Source organism: Chelonia mydas, chromosome 1 (genome assembly GCF_015237465.2).
Source record: "Chelonia mydas isolate rCheMyd1 chromosome 1, rCheMyd1.pri.v2, whole genome shotgun sequence".
NCBI lineage: Eukaryota > Metazoa > Chordata > Testudines > Cheloniidae > Chelonia > Chelonia mydas.
The window spans coordinates 72329269-72350952 of NC_057849.1; the positions used below are offsets into that span (position 1 = coordinate 72329269).

General features: G+C 38.9%; 1 protein-coding gene across 7 annotated transcripts in view; it reads right to left on the bottom strand.

Annotated features, from left to right (window-relative positions):
- Positions 1–21684, bottom strand: part of PCDH9 (protocadherin 9) — an 873980-nt gene that overhangs the window by 328383 nt on the left and 523913 nt on the right. For 3 of the 7 annotated variants that reach the window (XM_043533761.1, XM_043533763.1, XM_043533764.1), the window contains one exon: positions 6063–6264. The exons of 1 other annotated variant lie outside the window; for it this stretch is intronic. In XM_043533761.1, the coding sequence (XP_043389696.1) occupies positions 6063–6264 (202 nt within the window). Of the gene's footprint in view, positions 1–5221; positions 5279–6062; positions 6265–21684 lie in introns of those variants that run through there. 3 more of the 7 variants (XM_037895031.2, XM_043533772.1, XM_043533779.1) reach the window with 2 other exon arrangements.

Consider the following 21684-nt stretch of genomic DNA (forward strand, 5'->3'; position numbering starts at 1 on the left):
ACTGGAAATAAAAAGCATTGTAGATATAGCATTAATGGCAGACTTGGGCTATTTTAGACATTGCTTCCAAGAACATGGAATTGCTTCCAAATTTGTATTTTTATTTTGAATACCCTCAGGCATTATAAAACAACTTTCTTCTTTTTATGTTTAGAAGTGAAACCTTTAAAATGCAAAGGGTTTGTTACAGTTTTTCACCCAAGCCCAGTCTTCCTAACATGAAAGCATAATTCTGGGCTATGTAACGTTTATTTATATTGCTTATTAATTATGGGCAAAAATTAGGCAAATATATGAAGGACATAAATATTTTTTCTTTTTGCTTCTTACTTATTTCCACACTACGGGAATTATTACACATGCACATCTGAAATGTATAATAGGCTTTCACCCCAGAGCAGTTCCCACACTTGGTTAAATATATGCTATTTCTCTTTATCTCTTTGAGGGAGAATGAATCACATCCACAGCTTGCAGCTATCAAAATGTAATTTCATCAAGCTAGTTCACAAAAGTACACATTTCACCTTCTTTACACTAGGAGGCACATTTTTCCTACATACAGTTCTATCATACTGTTAGCTATATTGAATGTAACCATTAGATGGGTTAACATTTCCAGTTTAAATGATAGTGCTCAGCAGCCTTTGCTAAAAGAGCAGTGAAAGCAGGATCCTTAACTAACAAGGGCTCATTTAATGCTGATGAAAATCAAAACTGTACTAACAAGAAAACAACACTGAGCACCTGTCTGCTGAACTACAGAAGAAACATTCCAGATTAAAATACAGCAAATTTTTCTCTTAATGTCAACAGGTCATAAAACAGGATGTTTCTGTTAACATTACACTTTGTAATAAACACATGAAAAAGCCACAAAGCAAGCAGAAGAGATGCAATAAAGTCATGTTGGTAATATGCAATTTCTACTAGATTTTAGGGCAATTTGGTGGTTTTGCAGGTTCGTACCTGACATACTAAGAGATAAAATCTGGCAACAACTGAAACCTTTGGAACTATTTTCCCTTTTAATGGCTTTCTTAGGAAGAGTGAGAAATGAAATGAATAGACTTTTAAGTACAAAAATATTCTTCATTTAGAAACAGGTTGGGTCAAAAATACATACACCAGAAATCAAAATGTGGCCAACTAATTTTTAAACCTCTATTTTTACAAATTCCTTTCAAAGCTCTGCTGCTTCTTTTATGGCAATTATAGTTTCCCTTTTATTTTCATTATTTTTCTCTTTTTAATTATATATTCTCAATGCAGCAATCACAAATCCATGTTCTATTTCCTCTTTGGGCTTACACATAATACTTCATTTTACTGTGTTTCAAGATAGTTGCAAACAATTGGCTTATATTACATGCTGATTTCAATTTGTCCTGTCTACATTGACCACTAAGTCGTGGTCAACATGGTGTCATTTTCCATGGTTGTTCACAACTGTGTTTAAGAATGATAACATTTTACAAATTAATGTTGTGTGTGAAATTAAGTCATCTCAGCCATGACTCTTGAACACTGAGATGTTCTATAATTAATTTGAATTAGTCGTTGTTACTAACATGTAATAATGCCACAGAGCTTGTGCAAATGTATGGAAGGATGCAGTTTTTCAGCCCACAATATATTGCTCACGGATAAAGAGTTCTGATAAAATAGGTCAACCTTGGGATATACCGATGCATCAAGTGAAAGGTGAACTTTATAGTTGTTTAATGGTCAATTAACATTGATATTAGAAGTCTGAGATGGCAAAGACCTATAGGTGGATTGGATGAAAGCTTCAAGAATATGGGATGGCTGGGACCAGGCTGGGGATTATGTGGAAATGATTACGGAACGTGTGGTGACCTGCACTGTACAATTTGTGGCTGGTTAGTCCCAGATATCTTAAGTGAATAAAACTGCAGAGTAATTAAACTAAATCCATTGCCTCCTCTTTTTTTTCTGGCATGGCTGGACAATGTGAGCCTACACAAAGCAGACAGGTTAAGTGCTGATTTAATTATTTATTTTCTATTTGTCCTGCCTCTCCTGTCTACCCTCCCCTAGTAAACATGTTGACAATATTTAGCTAATAGAACTAGTGTTTGTAATCTCTCTTCCTTTCAGTCTCTCCCAGCATAAAGACTGCTGTCTTTAATATTAGCTGGGAGAATTTTCTCTGGCTGTGTATGCCCTTTTCATTAGACTAGTGTAATTGTAACTCCCTTGTCTCTTCATAGGCTGGAAACAGAACAGTGAGTTTCTCATGCAGTAGATCATTCGGCTATGAGAATATTTAACTCATTCTTTAACATTACAGGCTGTCCAAACCTGGCCCTTGCCCACTATCCAAACTTAATTAAAGCAGCAACATACCACTATCAGGAAACAATGGCTACATCTTTATTTACATAAATTTATGGTTTACAACAATAAAAACACACCATTCACAAGAACATTAAAGTCATTCACCAAAATGGTTCTCACCATTTGACAGGTCTTTCCAGGCAGAAATAGCATCCTGCTTCAACAAACTGAATGCACCTTGCATTAGAATTAGCTTTGAAAGGGACAGTGAAGAACAAGTTTGGACCCACATGTAATTTTTGGTACAGATAAATTATTAGACAATCATTACAAATAGTCCCATGGTCACTCTTCTTTTCATTTTTGTTGAAACAGTTTAAGAGCACAACAAAACCTTGCTCTGTAATATTTACCACGCTACATTTGCAGCAGTACTTGTGCACGGGAACACTAACATGAAATTAGATACTAGATACTGACTAATAAAAATCATGAAATTGCCTAGTCTGTTCTCATTGCCATCTGAAGAGAAATAATAAAAGAATAAATAAACAAACAAACAAATACACATTGTAAATAGAGAAAAGTTAATTGGAGTTTCAAAATCAAATGTGTTATTTGTTGTAAGACAAATAAGGAACTTTGAAAAAATATAATATTCAGGCAGTCTCTCAAAAAAACCCATAAAACTAATTTACCTACCTACAATTCTTATTACACATTAACGATTATTAATGACATTATTACACCTTTATATTATGTATAAATACACAATAGTGTCATTTACTATTATGATTACACAAGAGAAAGGGCAATGGAGAATAAGGCTTTTTATTAAAGAAATATTGAATTTTGATGCTACTTTTGAGGTGTTATATATATAAGACTGACTCTCAAAAATAAAACAAACTAACTTGTAACTCTTATTACACAGTTTTGTTTTTTGAGAGTCTGTACATATACATATATAACACCTCCAGACTAACATCAAAGTTACACATTTCTTTTAAAAATCCCTCATTTATCACCTCCTTGAATTTTCTGTAAAGTGGATATAAATGTGACCATTCTGATTTGGAAACATTTTATACCCTCTTTTTGAGCATTTTGTTCCAGTGTAAATCATGGATGTGGTGAATGAGAGAGGAACATAAAGCCCCCCAAAAGTCTTAATGGGTCCACTTTTTTCTTTTGAACACAGATATAATTAAGTATTAGGATTACCAAGAAATCACAAAGCACGTCTAACTGTTTCTCTGTAGTTTTAAAGATTTAATCCAATGCATATGTTTCATTAATGTAACAATATGGGTTCTCACTAAGGATTCCTCCCTTCCACTGCATAATTGCACCTGTCATCCCACAGTATTCGCAATGCTTTTTAACCATGCGCACTACAGTAGGATTCACTTCAACAACCACTGAAGTCAAACTACCTCTAGGGTTGAATGCAGTAACTCTTTAACATTGCACAGCAATAATACACTACAGATGAAGACAGGAAGTGTCAAAGATTACCATATCCAATTGACACAACATCAGCAATTTAGGTAGGCAAAGTGTAATTAACTCACATTCTAATTTTGCCCTAATGCTGGGTAGAACTTCTATTCATGTGAAGATGCTGTGAGATCTTTCAGGCCCATAAACTGTCACAAACTCTATTTCACATCTCCTAATAAAAAAATAGGCATCTCCAGCCACACAGTGACCACTTCATTGGTTGCTTGGGCAATAACTCAGTAGGGACTCAAGAGTTAAGAGTGGAATCTACATAATCACCAGTGCCATTTCCTCATGCACCTATGTTTCCTGGGGTGACTTCTTTACAAATAAATTATTACGCTTTGCTTAGCTTGTAAGGTCTGATGAGATATATAAGACACTATTTAAATGCATGCTTTAATTCAGTCTGATAAAATAATTAGTATAGGAAGCTATATTCCCATGCCTCACTAACCTTCAGTACAGCTTGACCATTAGTTTCTCATAGATTTACCATGAATTTAGTGTCCCCAAAGGCTAAATTTTGCATAGTCACATCAGTTACAGACATCACGAAAATAGAGATATTCATATGAGCTTTAAATACATCTGCCGACTTCGGCAAGTTAGATCAATTTGTAATTAATATTGCATGATTGCACGGTGCAGTTGACACCTATTCGCAAATGCAGACCCATGTAAGACCTTTGTACCAAATTTACTGATCCTGCTCTTTGCTCAGCTTTGTTTGATGGACTTTTATGCTATGTGCTATATAGAGATATACAACTCAGTATCAGCAAAGCTCATGCTACAGTGCCTACAGGTAATGAATGAAGCCTTAAGACAGCCCTCTACTCTAGTTAAACATGTCCCTCTTCTCTTGCATGGACAGGGAATTAACAGGATAATTCCACTTAAACTAATCAGTTACATATACTATACACATTTTTCACTCTTAGCTGCTATACTACTACAGGTCCTTGTGTTTTTGTGGACTTAAGGTCAGAGTTTGAGCTGGCCAGAAAACAACATTTCCATTTTGTGAAAAATGTCAAGCTCTGGGAATTTGTTTTTGCTGAACAAGACCAAGACCTTTCAACAGTTTTAATGAAGAAAAAAACCAACAACAACAAAAACATGTATGTGACAGAGAGACAGAGGTTACATAAACCCCAGAATAGCCAATAGCCCAGTGGTTATCATGCTTACCTATGATACGGGAGGCCCAGCTTCAAATCTCACCTTTAAATTAAACTATTGTTTATTATAGGGAGTGTCTGTCTCTCTGTCTCTCCCCCCCTGAGAAATGTTCCCAGCAAAAGTTTTGTCAAAATGAATAGGTTTCTGCGAAAAGTTTAGGTTTTGACAAATCAGCATTTTCCAATGACAAAACACTTTGTCAAAAAATTCCCAATGAGCTCTAGTCAATTACCTGTAGAGTCCTCAGTTCAGATGTATGATTCTCGCATTATCACTTGCTGAGCTGCATCTATAGTGCAGGATGCAAGCATTGTAATTCCAATATACTGTAAAAATGAATTAAAATTAAAAGGAAAAATGGTTTTCCAGACATATAGATGTGGTGGTTGCCAGCCAAACTGCCCATGTGGAACATTGTAGATGAAACTCACATCCATTAGAGCCAAACATGAGCTCCCCAACCTCTCAAGCTAATGGAGAATTTCCATTTACTTTTGCAAGCGGAAGGGTTTTCAGTGCGACAGCTGCTAGAAAGAGGTGGTACATATATGCAAACTAGCCAGATAACTATATGTACCCTAATTTGCTCCATTTTTTTAACATAGTTCAATGAAAAATTTCACCTACAATTCATTGTTCCTTTGATCTCCAGTAGGTATTTAGGATGATTTCATACCCCATCCCACAATGAAGACTGAAGCATCATTGTAAGAAGAAAGTGTATAGGTAAATACTACACAACACTGCAAATGACAACAAAGACAAGCAAGCTACCTTTTAGAACTTTCTTCTTTCTTGTTTTTTCCACTCATCATGTAGTCTGTCTATACATGTTTCCCAAATGAGCACAATATTTTTTTTTACTTGTGTTCCTTTTTTACAATCAACATCGTGACACGATATTTCAGGCAACTAATTTAACATGCTGTAAAATCTTCTGAACTGCTGTGACTAAATATCCATGCACATGCTCCACGTCTCTGCGGCTTAAACATTTTTTAAAAAGTGAAAAGGGAAAACAAAACAAACAAAAACCTCTACCAAAGACTACCAAAGCCTTGACATCAACTCACCAGAGTTGGGGTCAGAGTTGCCATCAGCTTCAGTCCTCTTGTCCGGTGAGGCCTGGTCGTAGAATTCGTCCTGTGGCTGAACCAGAGGGAGAGGATGTGAGATCAGGGTTCCACTACCCACAGGCTCATGGTCTCCTAGACCACTGTCACTGCAGCTTTCCTGGGAGCCATCAGGGAGGTGAAACGTAACACGGCGCTGGGACTACAAAGAAGAGCACAGGACATGCTGATTAGTGCTCTTTTTTTTTTTCTGTTCTCTCTTTTTAAAAAAAAATAGACTCCTGCGGCACTTTTTTCTAACCCGTACAGCAACCCAGGGAAGAAGGCATGCAGGAGAGTGGAGGTTCAGAAGTTTCCATGAGCTCATCTGTGAAGTAAGCCTCCCATCAGAAAGCACTTTTCTGTGTTTCTTGCCATGTTAAAGGGATGACATACAGATCTTGTCTTGAACAACAGAAACCTTCGGGAACTATGCTAAGAAAAGCAGGCTACAGAACACTGATGATTGAATCATCCATTGAAGTCAGCAAACGGTGTGAACATATCACCTACACAATCAGTGTGTGTATCTTAAAACTTTTCCCCACTCTTTCCAGAACCAGAATGATAAAAGTCCATTTAAATGATCTGTCCATTGTTGCATGCAGGGTTATTGTAGACATGTTGGTCCGAGGATACTAGAGAGACAAGGTGGATGAGGTAATATTTTTTACTGGACCAACTTCTGCTGGTGAGAGAGGCAAGCTTTCGAGCTACACATAGCTGAGGAAGAGCTCTGTGTGGCTCACCCACCTTGTCTCTCTATTTAATGATACTAACACTTAGCATTTATAACACAGCTTTGAAATTACAGTAATTAACTAGGATTTACAGAACACATCCGTGGAGTAGCTGATTACTACAACAATTTTACAGAGGGGAAGACTAAGGTTAGATGTCTTGCTCAATGGAACAGAGTGAGTCAGAGCCAAGATTAGAAATTATCTCAAATTACAAGACAGGACTAAGGAATCTGACCAAAATATTTGCACAGGATACACTTGAAATGGTTAACAAACAATCTTGATTTTTAAACAACTCTCGACTAAGGAAGTAAACTGACTTTGTGAAATGTGACCAGAAAATGATATAGTAATTCCTCATGAGTCACACAGTATTGGAAGATGCAAACTCCTCCTTTTACCAGCTAGTGCCTATGGAATAGAATGAGGTTTTTCATAAAAGCAGTATGATCATAATATTAAGTGTATCATGAGACATTCTCAGACACTGGAGGCAACTAGAGAATCCCAAGAGAGGACCCTAAGCACATCTTCCCTCAAAATCTGAATTATAGTAGTGGACAGTTTGAGTGATCTGGTTAGGTGAGATGGTATGGGATCCAGGGTAGATTCACAATCTTACTGCTGAGCTTTGGAAGCCTTTAGATTCTAATGCCCCCAGCCGTGGTCTGACTAAAGTCAATAGGAGCAGTATTGGTCCCATATTCATTACGATGTGGAGAAAATCTAGAGATAATACTATTAATTGTGTGTTTGCTCATATCAGCCATTTGAAAACAACTGTACAAGATAATCCATATCCTCCTCCAGCCTCCTTTTTTATTCATCATACTTGGTCAAACCTAGATGCTTGATTGAACTCATATTGTTGGATTACTGCTTAATTTAGCATCAAATAAGCTTGATTTTTTATCTTTTAAGATGTTCCTCATGCTGTAATGGCAGCTGGTGCAAAGTGGTGTAGTTCCATTGAAGTCAATGACCTTTGTCAATTTATACCAGCTGAGAATTTAGCTCTCAGTGTTTCATGACTAGGCCAACTTTTACATCAAAATATACCAGTTAGTTTATCTTATGACTTCTTTCACTCTGTAGTTGATTCTCTGAACATACTGTGTAATCAGTATTGCTAGCAGATTCTTTTCCCCTTAAAGATGAACAGAATACATTTCAATTGTAAACAAATATAACTGAATATCTTTTCCTTGTTACCTATCAGATCTGTGTTCTTGGGGAACCAGGGCACAGTATCCAGCCTGTCTGACTCATGAAAGACCTTTCCCCCTCCTCCCCCAAGCCTCTTCTTGAGCCAAAGCTGATCAGAAGAAAGAGTTACAAAAAGCAGTGAAAAGACATAGAGACACACCTAAACTCCTCTGGACAAGGGTGACAGGATGAAGGAAACTCCCCTAGCCCTATTTGCATCAAAGTTGGGACAGGGAGGCTCTCCATTAGCATACAGAATGGAGAACAGAGATTCCAAGGCAAGAACTGCACTGAACTCTGGGACAAGAAAAGCAGGAAAGCACTGCATGATGGGGAATCTCTGCTCCAGATGTTAATGAACCCACGCTTGCACACACCCAGCTCAGTAGTTATCAGACCAATTCTAGTAATAAATCCTTTATTGGTATACAAAATACTGAAGGTGCCTAATTGCATTGTGAGCTCCCTCAAAGGAACACTGCCTATAGCCAGGAATGGTCAGTTCCTATTGTCTAGCTGAAACAAGACAACTTTGGTATATTCCCTTGAGCCATCAGTTTACCCATAAACAAATCCCGTGTTCTTCCTTGAACCATTGTTCTTTCCCTACAAAAAAACAATATCTGCATCAGTTCCATGGGGACTTCATCTTCTCCTGACTGATTGTGCTGGGGGCTCTGCCTGTCTCCAGCATTCCGGACCTTCAGCTACCACCACCACCTGGGAATCCCGATCGATTCAAGCTTCACGGTGTGGTGAGAACCGATCTCTCTCTCTCTCCCTCTCTCTGATCCTGACTTGTGTGATCAGTTATATTTTTCTAAACCTGACTTTTATAATCAAATTTAAGTTAGATTTAATATTATAACTGTTTTGTTTGTTTGGCTCCCCTTGTATGGTTATTACTTGGCAATGAATAACTTTTGTAGTTAAGCTGGTTGCTTCTCTCTCTCTCTCTCTCCCAATCCCTCGTGGGTGTTTTTGGCTTCCCCATTTGCTCTGCAGCAACACTCTTCATACCTAAGCTAAATATCCCTGCAGCACCCAAAAATCCTGTGGGTTTTTTGCTCATCAAGTGGGTTACTACCAGAACAATTGTAACATGAAAGTGGGGATAGGGACGTGCTGAACCTGGGCCATCTGAGGGTAGAAGCTTGGAAGTGCAGCTCAATCCAGCCTTCTGAGTCCAGGGGCATATAAGGGGTCAGCTTGGGAGTGCTGATTAACCCGGTCCTTTCAGGCGCTCTGTTAGTGTGTGTGTTCGTCTGAATCTGGGGCTGGAAGAACCCAGCCCTGGGCAACCTAGATCCTTCAGGCTATCTGAAATGGGAGGGAACATGCAGAAGGAAGAAGTAGAGCTCCATATGAGAGCAAAAGTGACACAAGCAGTACATAGAATTACAGAACCCTCCCCCACCCCAGAAGAGTAACCCTAATAAATGAGTGTACCCCAAAGTAACAGGCGAATCTGGTAATATCCTCCATTTATCGCCAAACAACCACATTCAGAGTTCTGTATTTCCAAAACAAGAGACGATGACACTAGCAGGACTTTCAGCAACAGAAGAAAGGCTTTTTCTTTCAATATTTGTGAAATAAAAGGGCAGCATAAGGAAATATCAACGGTTGAGGTAAACAGATCTCTAAATTAGGGAGCCAATAAAAATCCTTCTCTTCAAGACCATACAAAATAGTGAAGAAACATTAGGGTCTGACTCAGCTAAATAGAAGCATCTGCAATTCCAACAGCATTCCAAAGGACTGTAGGGTTATACAGCAAAGAAAGCTGATCGTAGTTAAAACAGTAATTCCTCATACTAACAGGCATATACAATCCATTATGGCTGCTTCCACGCCATTGTCATGTCAGGGTGTTATAACAAGGGGACTGGATACATAAGAGTACCTAGATAGATATGAGTCAGGTTTTTCCTGGCTGATTAGTCAGCTGAAAATACATTTCACAGTCTCAACAATGAGAGTGGGAGCTCCTTAGCTGACAGATCAGTTTTTGAAGTTGTCCAGTGAAAGAAGAAAAGTTTCAGCTACAGGATTTTCTATGGAATTAATCATTGTAGTATTGGAGCACCTCACAAATATCAGTGGAATTATTCTCATAACTCTGAGGTCAGCAAGCATTATCTCCATTTCACTGATGGGGAACCAAGGCATATGGACATACATGACTTGTGAAAGGTCAATCAGGAAACTTATGGTAGAGCCATAAATATAATGCAAGATCTCCTAAGTCCCATTCTGGTGCATTTACCCCAAGACCATCTTTCCTTTCCCAACAGCCCCAAATGTGATCCACCCTAACACATCAGGCACCCCAAATAAGAAAGTATTGTGAGCATGCAATATTCCAAGCACCTCCCCAAACAGCCTTCCCCTCCCTTTGTAAATCTTGTTGGCCTTCCAAAACATACTGAACTTTCCTTGCTGAATAACATCAAGGACCACTATGCTTTTGTTTTGAAAGGAAAGCTGCCTATATTTCTTTTCCTCACTAAGTTAAGTCAAACCGTTAGCAGCCAAGGAGCTCTCACGATCATTGTTCCATCTCATCTGTACAGTCACTAACTACAGCATTTCAAATGCAGTTTTCCTCCAGATGGGATCAGTCTATGCTGAATAACAAGCTTTATGATCAGTGTACAGCACACCTAAAACATCCTGGTCATGGATGGCAAACCCTTATGATCTCAATGCAAATTTTTAGCTGTATTTCATGCACACACTACTACTACTAGCTTCTAATAGCTTCTTAGCACTTTTTACTTTTCTAATTACAAAACCTGTCTGTGTAATTGTAAGAGTGAGCCTGAGAGCATCATCATAGTTAAGAGCAACGTTTCCCAAGATAAACCATGTCTTTTTCCTCAGATACCATAAGTATGTGCTCCTAAATACATCTTAGGACATGAGGTTAAGAAAATTCAGGAGGAAAGGGCTAAGGGTTTTTCTTTGGTTTTTGTTATTTTTTAAACACCTATATCTTTAGAAGATGGGAAGAGTTAAAAATCATGGCTTGAAACACTCATTTTGCATCTAATGCAAACACCTTCACAACACACATTTGAAATAAGTTACTCCATGATGTGTTCTAAACTTAGGAATGTTAACAAACAAATAAGCAAAAAAAAAAGGAAAGTATAGATGTCAAAGTACTGAGTTCTGAAAAATCGATACTCCACACATCTAGTAGCTGTTTCAATGGCTCAAGGGATGGGATCCAGACTGGGATCCAAACTGTCACCTCTAGGGCTCTAGTTCAAATCTATCTCAGGTCAATAAGGATTAAAAGTTTTTCCCATCGAAGTAACTAAACAATAGGTGTTTATGTTACAACTACCAGTATTCCAAAGGACGTTAATTGGTCCATGTGATGACAGTCTCATCATGGAGGCTAAACTATTTTTCCCCACTTAGGTGGTGTCTTCCCCTGGCATTTCTGCTAAATATTTCCCCACTGTTGCTACCACAGGTTCAGGGTAAACAGGGTTCCAGGCACCCATTGGTGTTTTAGGTACTATCATCTATTTATGCTCAGAAGAAGCCTGTAAATCACAGGTGCCTAAAATGATGATAAATCCAACTCAGTGGTAACAATAGTGGGAGACTTTAGTAAAAAATTCCTAAGGGAGACAAGCCTGAGAAGAAGTCTCTTTAAAAAAGTATACTGGCTGCTACTTATGCTGTTCCTGGTTTGAGACTAGAGAAGGTTACTTATGGGCCTGTCAACATATGACAAATTGTCAGCACTAAATTCACTTTTTAAAATATATCTATTTTTAAATAAGAGTGACTTTTTCCATGGAGACTGTATTAATAACTAAAACTATTCTATATATACATTCTTAGCAGATACCATAGACGCTCTGAAGCAGTGAGAAATGGTCCAAAAAGAAAGCAAGTCAGGAATGTACAAGTATCAGAAATTAATCAGCAACTAAATTTTTGCAGTGGCTACAGCAAAACTTAAAGAGCTGCATAATATATAACCATGTATCATTGTGTGAGCAACATCCTATTGTTTCACAAATCCATTAGATCTTGACATCATGGATTTCAGACCCATTTGAGGTCAAGCATGCAACAATCTACATGTGATTAAGGCATCAAATGAGCCTACAAATCACTAAGGCTGGACAAACCATTTGAAAACCTTTCTGCCCTGTAAGATTCTGCTGAACTGAATCCAAATGTTGCAAGTGAAGGTTCAATATACACCATGAGAATGTGCAGGCTGTGTGTGTCACAACATTGATGCAAACTTGCTTATGTCACATCACATTTTGAGCATGGTTTAGGGAAATACAACTTAGATGGAGCTACTAGAAGGTGATTGCAAAATTGGTTGCAAAACTATTCCCAGAGAGTAGTTATCAGTGGTTCACAGTCATGCTGGAAGGACATAATGAGTGGGGTCCTCCAGGGATCGGTTCTGGGTCTGGCTCTGTTAAATATCTTCATCAATGATTTAGATAATGGCATACAGAGTACACTTCTAAAGTTTGCGGATGATACCAAGCTGGGAGGCTTGGCAAGTGCTTTGGAGACTAGGATTAAAATTCAAAATGATCTGGACAAACCAGAGAAATTATCTGAAGTAAATAGGATGAAATTCAATAAGGACAAATGCTCTTAGGAAGGAACAATCAGTTGCACACATACAAAATGGGAAATGACTGCCTAAGAAGGAATACTGCAGAAAGGGATCTGGGGGTCATAGTGGATCACAAGCTAAATACCAGTCAATAGTGTGACACTGTTGTAAAAAAGACAAACAAACTATCATTCTGGGATGTATTAGCAGGAGTCTTATAAGCAAGACACAGGGAAGTCATTCATCTGCTCTACTCCACTCTGATTGGGCCTCAACAGAAGTATTGTGTTCAATTCAGGGCCCCACATTTCAGTAAAGATGTGGACAAATTGGAGAAAGTCCAGAGAAGAGCAACAAAAATGACCTATGACAGAAGACTGAAAAAAATGGGATTGTTTAGTCTGGAGAAGAGAAATCTGAGAGGGAACAGGATAACAAGTACATAAAATGTTGTTACAAGGAGGAGGGTGAAAAATTGTTCTCCTTAACCTCTGAGGATAGGACAAGAAGCAATGAGCTTAAATTGCATCAAGGGCGGCTGAGGTTGGACATTAGGAAAAACTTCCTGTCAGGGTGGTTAAGTATTGGAATAAATTGACTAGGGAGGCTGTGGAATCTCCATCATTGGAGATTTTTAAGAGCAGGTTAGGCAAACACCTGTCAGGGGTGGTCTAGATAATACTTAGTCCTGCCATGAGTGCAGGGGACTGGACTAGATGACCTCTCGAGGTCCCTTCCAGTCCTATGATTCTATTAGTTTCGCTGACATTTATGGTCAGAATTGAAATCTAAATTTTTCTTCATATATTCAATCCTAGATTATCATTAAAACTGTGCAAAACTCTGTAGTTTACAGAATTCCTTTCAATTTATCTCATTCCTCATCTACATGTATTTGCACTGCATGTGTTTGAGTTTCAGATGGACACAAAAATTGAAATTCAACTGAAACCACCCATGTAAATCTATGAGGCAGGCCAGGTTCCCTCAACTGTTTTTTTTAACTTGGGCTGAGTTTTAATTTTAACAAAACTCAACATATTTTGTGCTGTTTCAAATATCATTGAAACACAGCCCCCTTTAGTCACCTGGTGCAGGAGATTCCAAACAGCTCATGAGAATGATACAGAAAATTTCTCATGCCTTTGATGGTGTTATAGTATTGTGACACTGGCTGACCATGTCATGCTAGAGTGTATTCAGGTCGATTCACTTGTGTAGATCTAAGTAAAGGTTAGATGTATACGTGTGTATTCATATGTGTTCCTCAGACATTCTTGTTAACTGCTGGAAATGGCCCACCTTGATTATCACTACAAAAGGTTTTCTCCCCCCACCCCCGCCCGCTCTCCTGCTGGTAATAGCTCATCTTAAGTGATCACTCTCCTTACAGTGTGTATGATAACACCCATTTTTTCATGTTCTGTGTGTATATAAATCTCCTCACTGTACTTTCCATGTGCATCCGATGACGTGAGCTGTAGCTCACGAAAGCTTATGCTCAAATAAATTGGTTAGTCTCTAAGGTGCCACAAGTACTCCTTTTCTTTTTATGAAAACAAGTGGAATTTTACTGGTATTGCTTCTGCTTATCTGTTTCTGTCATGATACAGTAACAAAGATTTGTATGGTAAATACCCTTGTTACTAAATTACTCACCAAAGAAATCTTGTGAAATGCTAATGAAGGACTTAAGGACTTCAACAGAAAATGCTAATTTCAAAGCAGTTAGCCATCATGCATATAGTCAGAGGTCAAAAGTCTAAGTGCATCCCTCACTCACCCTCATCAAAGAAAAAGCCCACATGGGTAGAGATACTTCTTTCTTTGTGAAGATACTATAAATATGGATTCAAGGAAAGATCCTGTATCTCTGAACTGTTTGGATTCAAACAGGACAGAATAACTGAATGAGAAGACAGATCAGAAGACAGACACTAAACTGGGAGGAGTGGTAGATACACTGGAGTGTAGGGATACGATACAGAGGGACCTAGACAAATTAGAGGATTGGGCCAAAAGAAATCTGATAAGGTTCAACAAGGACAACTGCAGAATCTTGCACTTAGGACGGAAGAATCCCATGCACCGCTACAGACTAGGGACCAGGTGGCTAGGCAGCAGTTCTGCAGAAAATAGGGGTTACAGTGGATGAGAAGCTGGATATGAGTCAACAGTGTGCCCTTGTTGCTAATGTCATTTCGGGCTGTATAAGTAGGAGCATTGCTATCAGATTGAGGGACATGATCATTCCCCTCTATTTGGCATTGGTGAGGCCTCATCTGGAGTAGTGTGTCCAGTTTTGGGCCCCACACTACAAGAAGGATGTGGAAAAATTGGAAAGAGTCCAGAGGAGGGCAACAAAAATGATTAGGGGGCTGCAGCACATGATTTATGAGGAGAGGCTGAGGGAACTGGAATTATTTAGTCTGCAGAAGAGAAGAATGAGGAGGATTTGATAGCTGCTTTCAACTACCTGAAAGGGGGTTCCAAAGAGGATGGATCTAGACTGTTCTCAGTGGTAGCAGATGAAAGAATGAAGAGTAATGGTCTCAAGTTGCAGTGGGGGAGGTTTAGGTTGGATATTAGGAAAAACTTTTTCACTAGGAGGGTGGTGAAGCACTGGAATAGGTTACCTAGGGAGGTGGTGGGATCTCCTCCCTTAGAGTTTTTTAAGGCTCGGCTTGACAAAGCCTTGGCTGGGATGATTTAATTGGGGATCGGTCCTGCTTTGAGCAGGGGGTTGGACTACATGACCTCCTGAGGTCCCTTCCAACCCTCATTTTCTATGGTGCTATGATCCCCAGAGTTATTATGGGTAGCGCTGAAAGACTTTTGGGAGACTGGCAGTTTAGTACATCACCACCACCCTTTGGAGTTATTAACTGTGATTTTACTTATTTTTATATTTTACCTGCTTTAAACTCTCAGTAACTCTCATTTCTTTTCTAAGTTAATAAATCCATAGTTAGTTTATTATAGATTTGGCTGCCAGTGTTGTCTTTGGTGTAAGATCTGGAGTACCAATTGATCTGGGGTAAGTGGCTGGTCCCTTGGGACTGGAAGCAACCTGATGATTTGATTTTTGGTTTTAATAACCTTTCATCACAAAGTTCAGTTTGTCTGGGTGGCAAGAGAGACTGGAAAGTCCAAGGGGACTGTCTGTGACTCCATGTTAAGACTGGTACAGAGATCCAGGAGCTCACATTTGTTACTTGCTTGGTGAAATATAATTATAGAACACCCCACCAGTTTGGGGTGTCTGCCCTGAAAGTTGTCTGACAGTCTGCCCTGAGGTAAGTATTCAGAGTTGTGAGCCACTCCAGACAGCATGACAAGCATCATCAGTGTTTTCCAACATTTAAGGATTATTCAAGTTACACTATGAATGCAATTTTGTTCTGGGGAAAGTATTTGAGACTAGTTGGCCAGGCAGCTGATGCCTTTCATCATAACAACAAACAAAACTGCAGCACACAACAGAAAAAACAGCCCTGATTGAGTTAAACTGAGTTAGTTGCCTGTTGCTCGTCGCAAAAAATGAGAGCTGATCATGGCTTTCCAAGAATATGAATTTCAGCTTGCTTAAATACTGATATAAATAATAGCTATAGTATTTTGTGAATGTCAACAGCAACAACAACAAAATGCCTTTCTTTGAAAATATTCCTAATCTTATTGTTCAGGTACAGAACAATAAAGCTGTGTTTGCCACAGCATATTCAATTTTCATGGTAAACTTATTTTATTTCAAAGCATTAAAACCTATTTAAATATACACTTTAGTCATAGCTTATCTTTTCCCCCCATATATTCTGCTGTTACAGTTTTTCACACTTTTGTTGCCTTGATGTCATGAGTTGTAATTAAAAATAAACAACGCAAATTTTTTAAAAAGTAGAGTCAAAAATCTGGAACTCTTTGGCTGCTTTCCAAACGCTGTAGATTGGTATAAATGTTAAATGTATTGTGCCTAAGTACTGTATTTTCAGGTTGATACTAGATTTACATTTGGGATTTCCTACAGTATTCTTCAGTAAGTGGCACAGAACAATCTTAAAACCCTTACTGAGGCAAAACGATTGTCTTTAAAGTGAATTTTGACTTTAGTGGGTAATTTTGCCTGAGCAAGAACTTTTGAAACCCCTGTAACAATGTATTAAGCTTTAGGGACTGATTTTCAGAAGTGGTCAGCACCCTCTCCACCGAGCCAGACTTTTCAAGAGCTTAGCTTAATTTAAGTATCCAGTTTAAAAAAAAATGTTCAGCAACCAACAGCTTCCATTGTTCTCAATAAGCACTTTTTGAAATCTGTCCCCTTTATATAGGTGCCGAAATGGTAGTTTTTGGGTGCAGAGCTCTTTTGAAAATCTGACCCACAGAGTTTTGTATCATTATTGTATTATGTTTACCAATAAGTGTCTAAGACAAAATTTGTATTACTGTTCTGGGTCTCTGCTTTCCAGAGCTACAGTACTGCACACAAATTCATCCTTTGCCTTAAAATGTGTCTGCACCATATAATCTAAAATTTTAAAAAGAAAGCCCTCCAGCCTGTACTGTTGCAAAGCTAACATGCTGAATGGAAACCATGTATGAAATGACATTGTCCTCGTTAGTTATAAACCAAAAGCCTAAACAATGGGCTGATTTTCTTCTTAACACAACTGTAAATTAAGGACCCTGATTACTCTTTCTCCAGACAGGCAAGAGTCACCAGACCTTCTTGTTCAAACCAAGTTGAATTAAGCAATGCAGAATGGCCAACCAGTGACACCTATTATATCCAAGAAGGGAATAGATTCTCATTTGATGCAAACTGTCATAGAGGTATTGAAGTCAAATTTGGAATATATCTGCATCACCTCACAATCTACCCTCCAACCGCATCCCCTGCAATATCAGTTTTGGATTTGGCCATGCTTTGTGAAAATAAAGGAGAGAAGAAGATTTAAAAAGAGAAACAAAGGAGGAGAAAAAGAAAGCAAAGCCAATCTGATATTTTTCCTGATGACATGACAGAATTGCTTAATCTATGGAAGCTCAGAAAACAGCCTGAAAACAATATATTCTGAATGAGAACAATGAGGGAAATATCTGTAAACCACGTATTCTACTGATTCTAAAACCCACACATGAACAATAGATAAAGTTAGATCAACAGAAAGAGGAAAATATACTCCAGAAGGACAGGGGAAAATGGAGAAGACAAGAAGTTGTATGTGCACCTCGTTAGAGGAAAATGTTAGGTAATAAATATATGTGTGGAAAGGCTATGTTTCTACTAAGCCCCCGGCGGGGGCTGCTTTCTGTAGATTGGCCCTCTTTGGGTCATATCAGATATTGTCACTGAATGCATTGCAGCACCCAGTTTACTCTCATATAATTTGTTTGATAGGACTGAGCCTGTAACTGGAGCAGAAGAGATGAAGGTCAGAAGGTCAGAAATAAAATAAAATAAAATAAAATAAATAATATTAATAATACATAAACTTAGAAAAAATGGACTGACCATTTTAGTCAGAAATGACAGACAGGTTTCCAGAGTACCATTACATTTAAGTAAGTAGTGTAAGAGAACACAGGCAATACATGGTTATCTCCTTGTCTCTGCTAGCCGAATTCTTCTCAGGGCTGGGGATATTTAGAGTATAAATTCTAATTTGATCATGGAGTTGTGTGGTGGGGGACACCCTATTTATTTATTTTAACTGAAGCCAAAAGAGGCCACAGACATATATTATTTCAGTCTTAAAATAATTTATTCCCTCAGGGTGGAAATGGACCAGATACTTCTAGGAGGCAGGTTCTCTACAATAATATAAATATAATATAAAGTAACTCTGCTAAATGAGTTTACCAAAAGGATTAAAAGTCTCCAAAAGTTCATATATATGTATGGATTATCACTGGCTGTAAAAAACATTAAATTGTTAAAAAAAAGCTTACAACTCAGAAGGCCAGAATTTTGTTGTTTAAATTTCCTATACCATGACCGTCTCTGCAAGCCTACAATGTACTTCTATGGGCAGACTGAAAAATCCTCAAAACAAAGATTTACATAATTTATCATCCAGAAGTACCCCTTCCCCTACTCCCTTTCAAACAGAATTGTAGGGCAATGGCAGGCTGGGCACGATTTGCTAGGAATTTCCAAGAATGAAGGGCTCCTTGCCTCTCCCAAGCAATTGTGGATCAGATTTGTGTTGGACCAAGGCATAGGTTGGTCTATGGAGCTCTCTTATTTGTAAGAGCAGGGGAGTGGTGCCTACCTCTTCTTTAAGACTGAGCTAAGGGATAAGCAAATGGCCATTCAGTCTTTCCTCCTGCTGCAGCTGTGTTTTCTCTCCCACCCACATGCTGGGGCAGGGGCTTAAGCCAAGCATTCAGCTCTTTTCCTCACACTATGATATCGGTGTTGAATTGGAGCATGCATCACTGTTATTATGCCAACTAACCCTAGGTTTCTTTATTGTTCAGGTCAATGCAGAATCTCATTTGGGTTTCCACATATTTCTGAATGTTATATTGTAACTTTGAAGATGGACATAAATTTAATCTCCTGCAAAGCGAGGGAGGGAGAGCTCTCTCCCAGAACTTGTGGGACTCAATGGCTCAGTAGTGACCTGAACCTTCTCATTGGGAATGGAGAGTGTGTTTTTATGGTCCAAGCTGGATGGGTAGTGGTTTTGACTTAGAATCAACTAGTCAGAAGAAAGGGTGGCTCATAGTGACTCTGAGTGACTACAACCACCGTTTGCTGCATTATATCCAGTCCTCCCTTTTTCTCATATTAATATTGCTGTCATTTATCTAATAAATGTGCAGTCTTTGTGTCATAAATTATCTCTAGTTTGTAAGAGCTTTTTCCTGGACAATGGAAAGACTGACGTACATTTAACTACGTCAGAAAATAAACACAACACTGTCATTTATTTTATTTCAAGTACTGCCTTCCTAATATCCAATTAGAATATAGATATTAGGTGCTTATTGGGAAGAGGATTATTTATCTACAACCGCCTTGACTCAAAGTAAAATAAATTTGATATAACAAGAAAATTAAGAGGTAACATTTAATCTCAGCTAACTAAAATGGTATTACCTTGCTCAATGTGTGAGTCAGCTAACAATAATAGTAATATTTCATATTTTAGTCTTTAAAAAACAGAATTAATGTGTCTAAGGGTGAGGAAACCAGGCAAATTCTAGGCCCATGGATATGTAAATTAGCATCTCATATGGGAGGGAGGGAAAAAAAATCTATATCTGTATAGAATAAGATAACACTCTATAGTAGGAGACATCAACAAGGTTTGCTTGTGGTAGGCAACTAAGCTAATGTGTTAGTAAATCTGTAGGATACTGGTCACCAAACTGCTGTAATCTAGTAAATTGTAATTCACCAGTACCATCAAGTGATTCTCTCTGGACATATAGCAGGGGTGGCCAAATTTACTGACCCTCTGAGCTGCATATGACAATCTTCAGAAATTCGAGAGCCTGGGTGCACCTGCCTGGCTCAGCCTTGTGGCAGGTGGCTGATAGAACTTGGAGCTTCAGCCCTACTCCTGCTGAAGCCCCGAGCACTGGCAGGTGCATCCCACGGGGCTGAAGCCTTGAGACCTTCCTTCCCGCTGGGCAGAAGCCCCTACCCCACCACCCCGCTACAAGGTGGAGGTTCTGAGCTTCCCCCCTCCACTCTGGTAGGTGGAAAATGAGAGGGGGAGTGGGGGTCTCCGCGAGCCACACTTTAACTGTAAAAGAGCTGCATGTGGCTGTGCAAGCCAGAGTTTGGCCAAACCTAACATACAGGGTAAAAGTTTCAAATTGGATGTCTAAAGTTAGTTTTAAAAATCCATAGATAAATACTGAGGACAGTGTTTTCAAATTTAAGAGCCTGATGCTACGCTCCAAAGTTGAGGTACTCAAATTTGAAAATTTTGGCCTACTATGGATTTAGCAACCTAACTTTAAACACCTCAGTTTGAAAATTCTGGCCATTTGCTGGTAGGATGCCTCAGTGGGGTGGATGTCAATGACAAAGACATAATACATTTACTCTACATTACTTTATCCTGTTACTCTTCTATAGTCTATTAAATTAGTTGTTTTTGCAAGGCAGAACACAAAGAATTCAGATACAATTCAGTTTTAATGGAATTATGTTATATATGCTCTTTAGAGGTTGAAAGACTTAAGTGTTCAGTTTGATTTTGGTACAAGCTGCCAGAACTGCAGGACTGAGATGGCACATGCAAATGCCCTAAATTGGAGAGGAACCACAGACGCACTGCACCACTTACTGTAAGCTCTCCACACCCTCACAAATTTTGCAGTAATAAAAAGCATATGTGGATGAATAATGTATACTGATTGTTAAAAAGTAGGGGGCAATGCTTCTGATGCATCAGGGGCTCCAAACACGCCAGGAGAACATGCGTAAACACCTTCCCTAGCATGGAAAACAAGGTGATTGGCCTGTAGCTCTCACATTCACTGTGCAGTCCCTTGCCCTTACAAAGTGAGAGATCACAATACTGTCCTTCCAGGCAGATGGGAAGGTTCCTGTTCTCCAGTTCTCAAGGGAAAGATAGGCCAGAAGTTATTCTGCTACAGGGTCAACAGCACATTTTAGCAGCTCTGCGGGAATGCCATCGGTGCCAGCTGCGAGTCTGTTTTTCAGTTTTCAGATACCGCACTTCACATCATCTAACATTGGTGCGTCAGTACAAGTGTCCGGGTCCGAAACCACAGTGGCGGCCAAATCATCCAGCTTTGAGCAAGTGGCAGCTGGAGGGTGGTTCAGGGTTCTGTGATAATGTTCCAGCCAGCATGAGAGGATGTTGTCATTCAATTTACATAGATGGCCTTAGCAGTCAAGAGGTAGTCGCTATGAACGGCATCCTGAACAACAGCCGAGATTGTGGATCACGTGGTATGCCAACTTTAAGTCTCCGCTGACTAAGCTGAGTTCAACATCATCTGCCACTTGGTTATAATATGCCTTGTGATCACAAGGTAC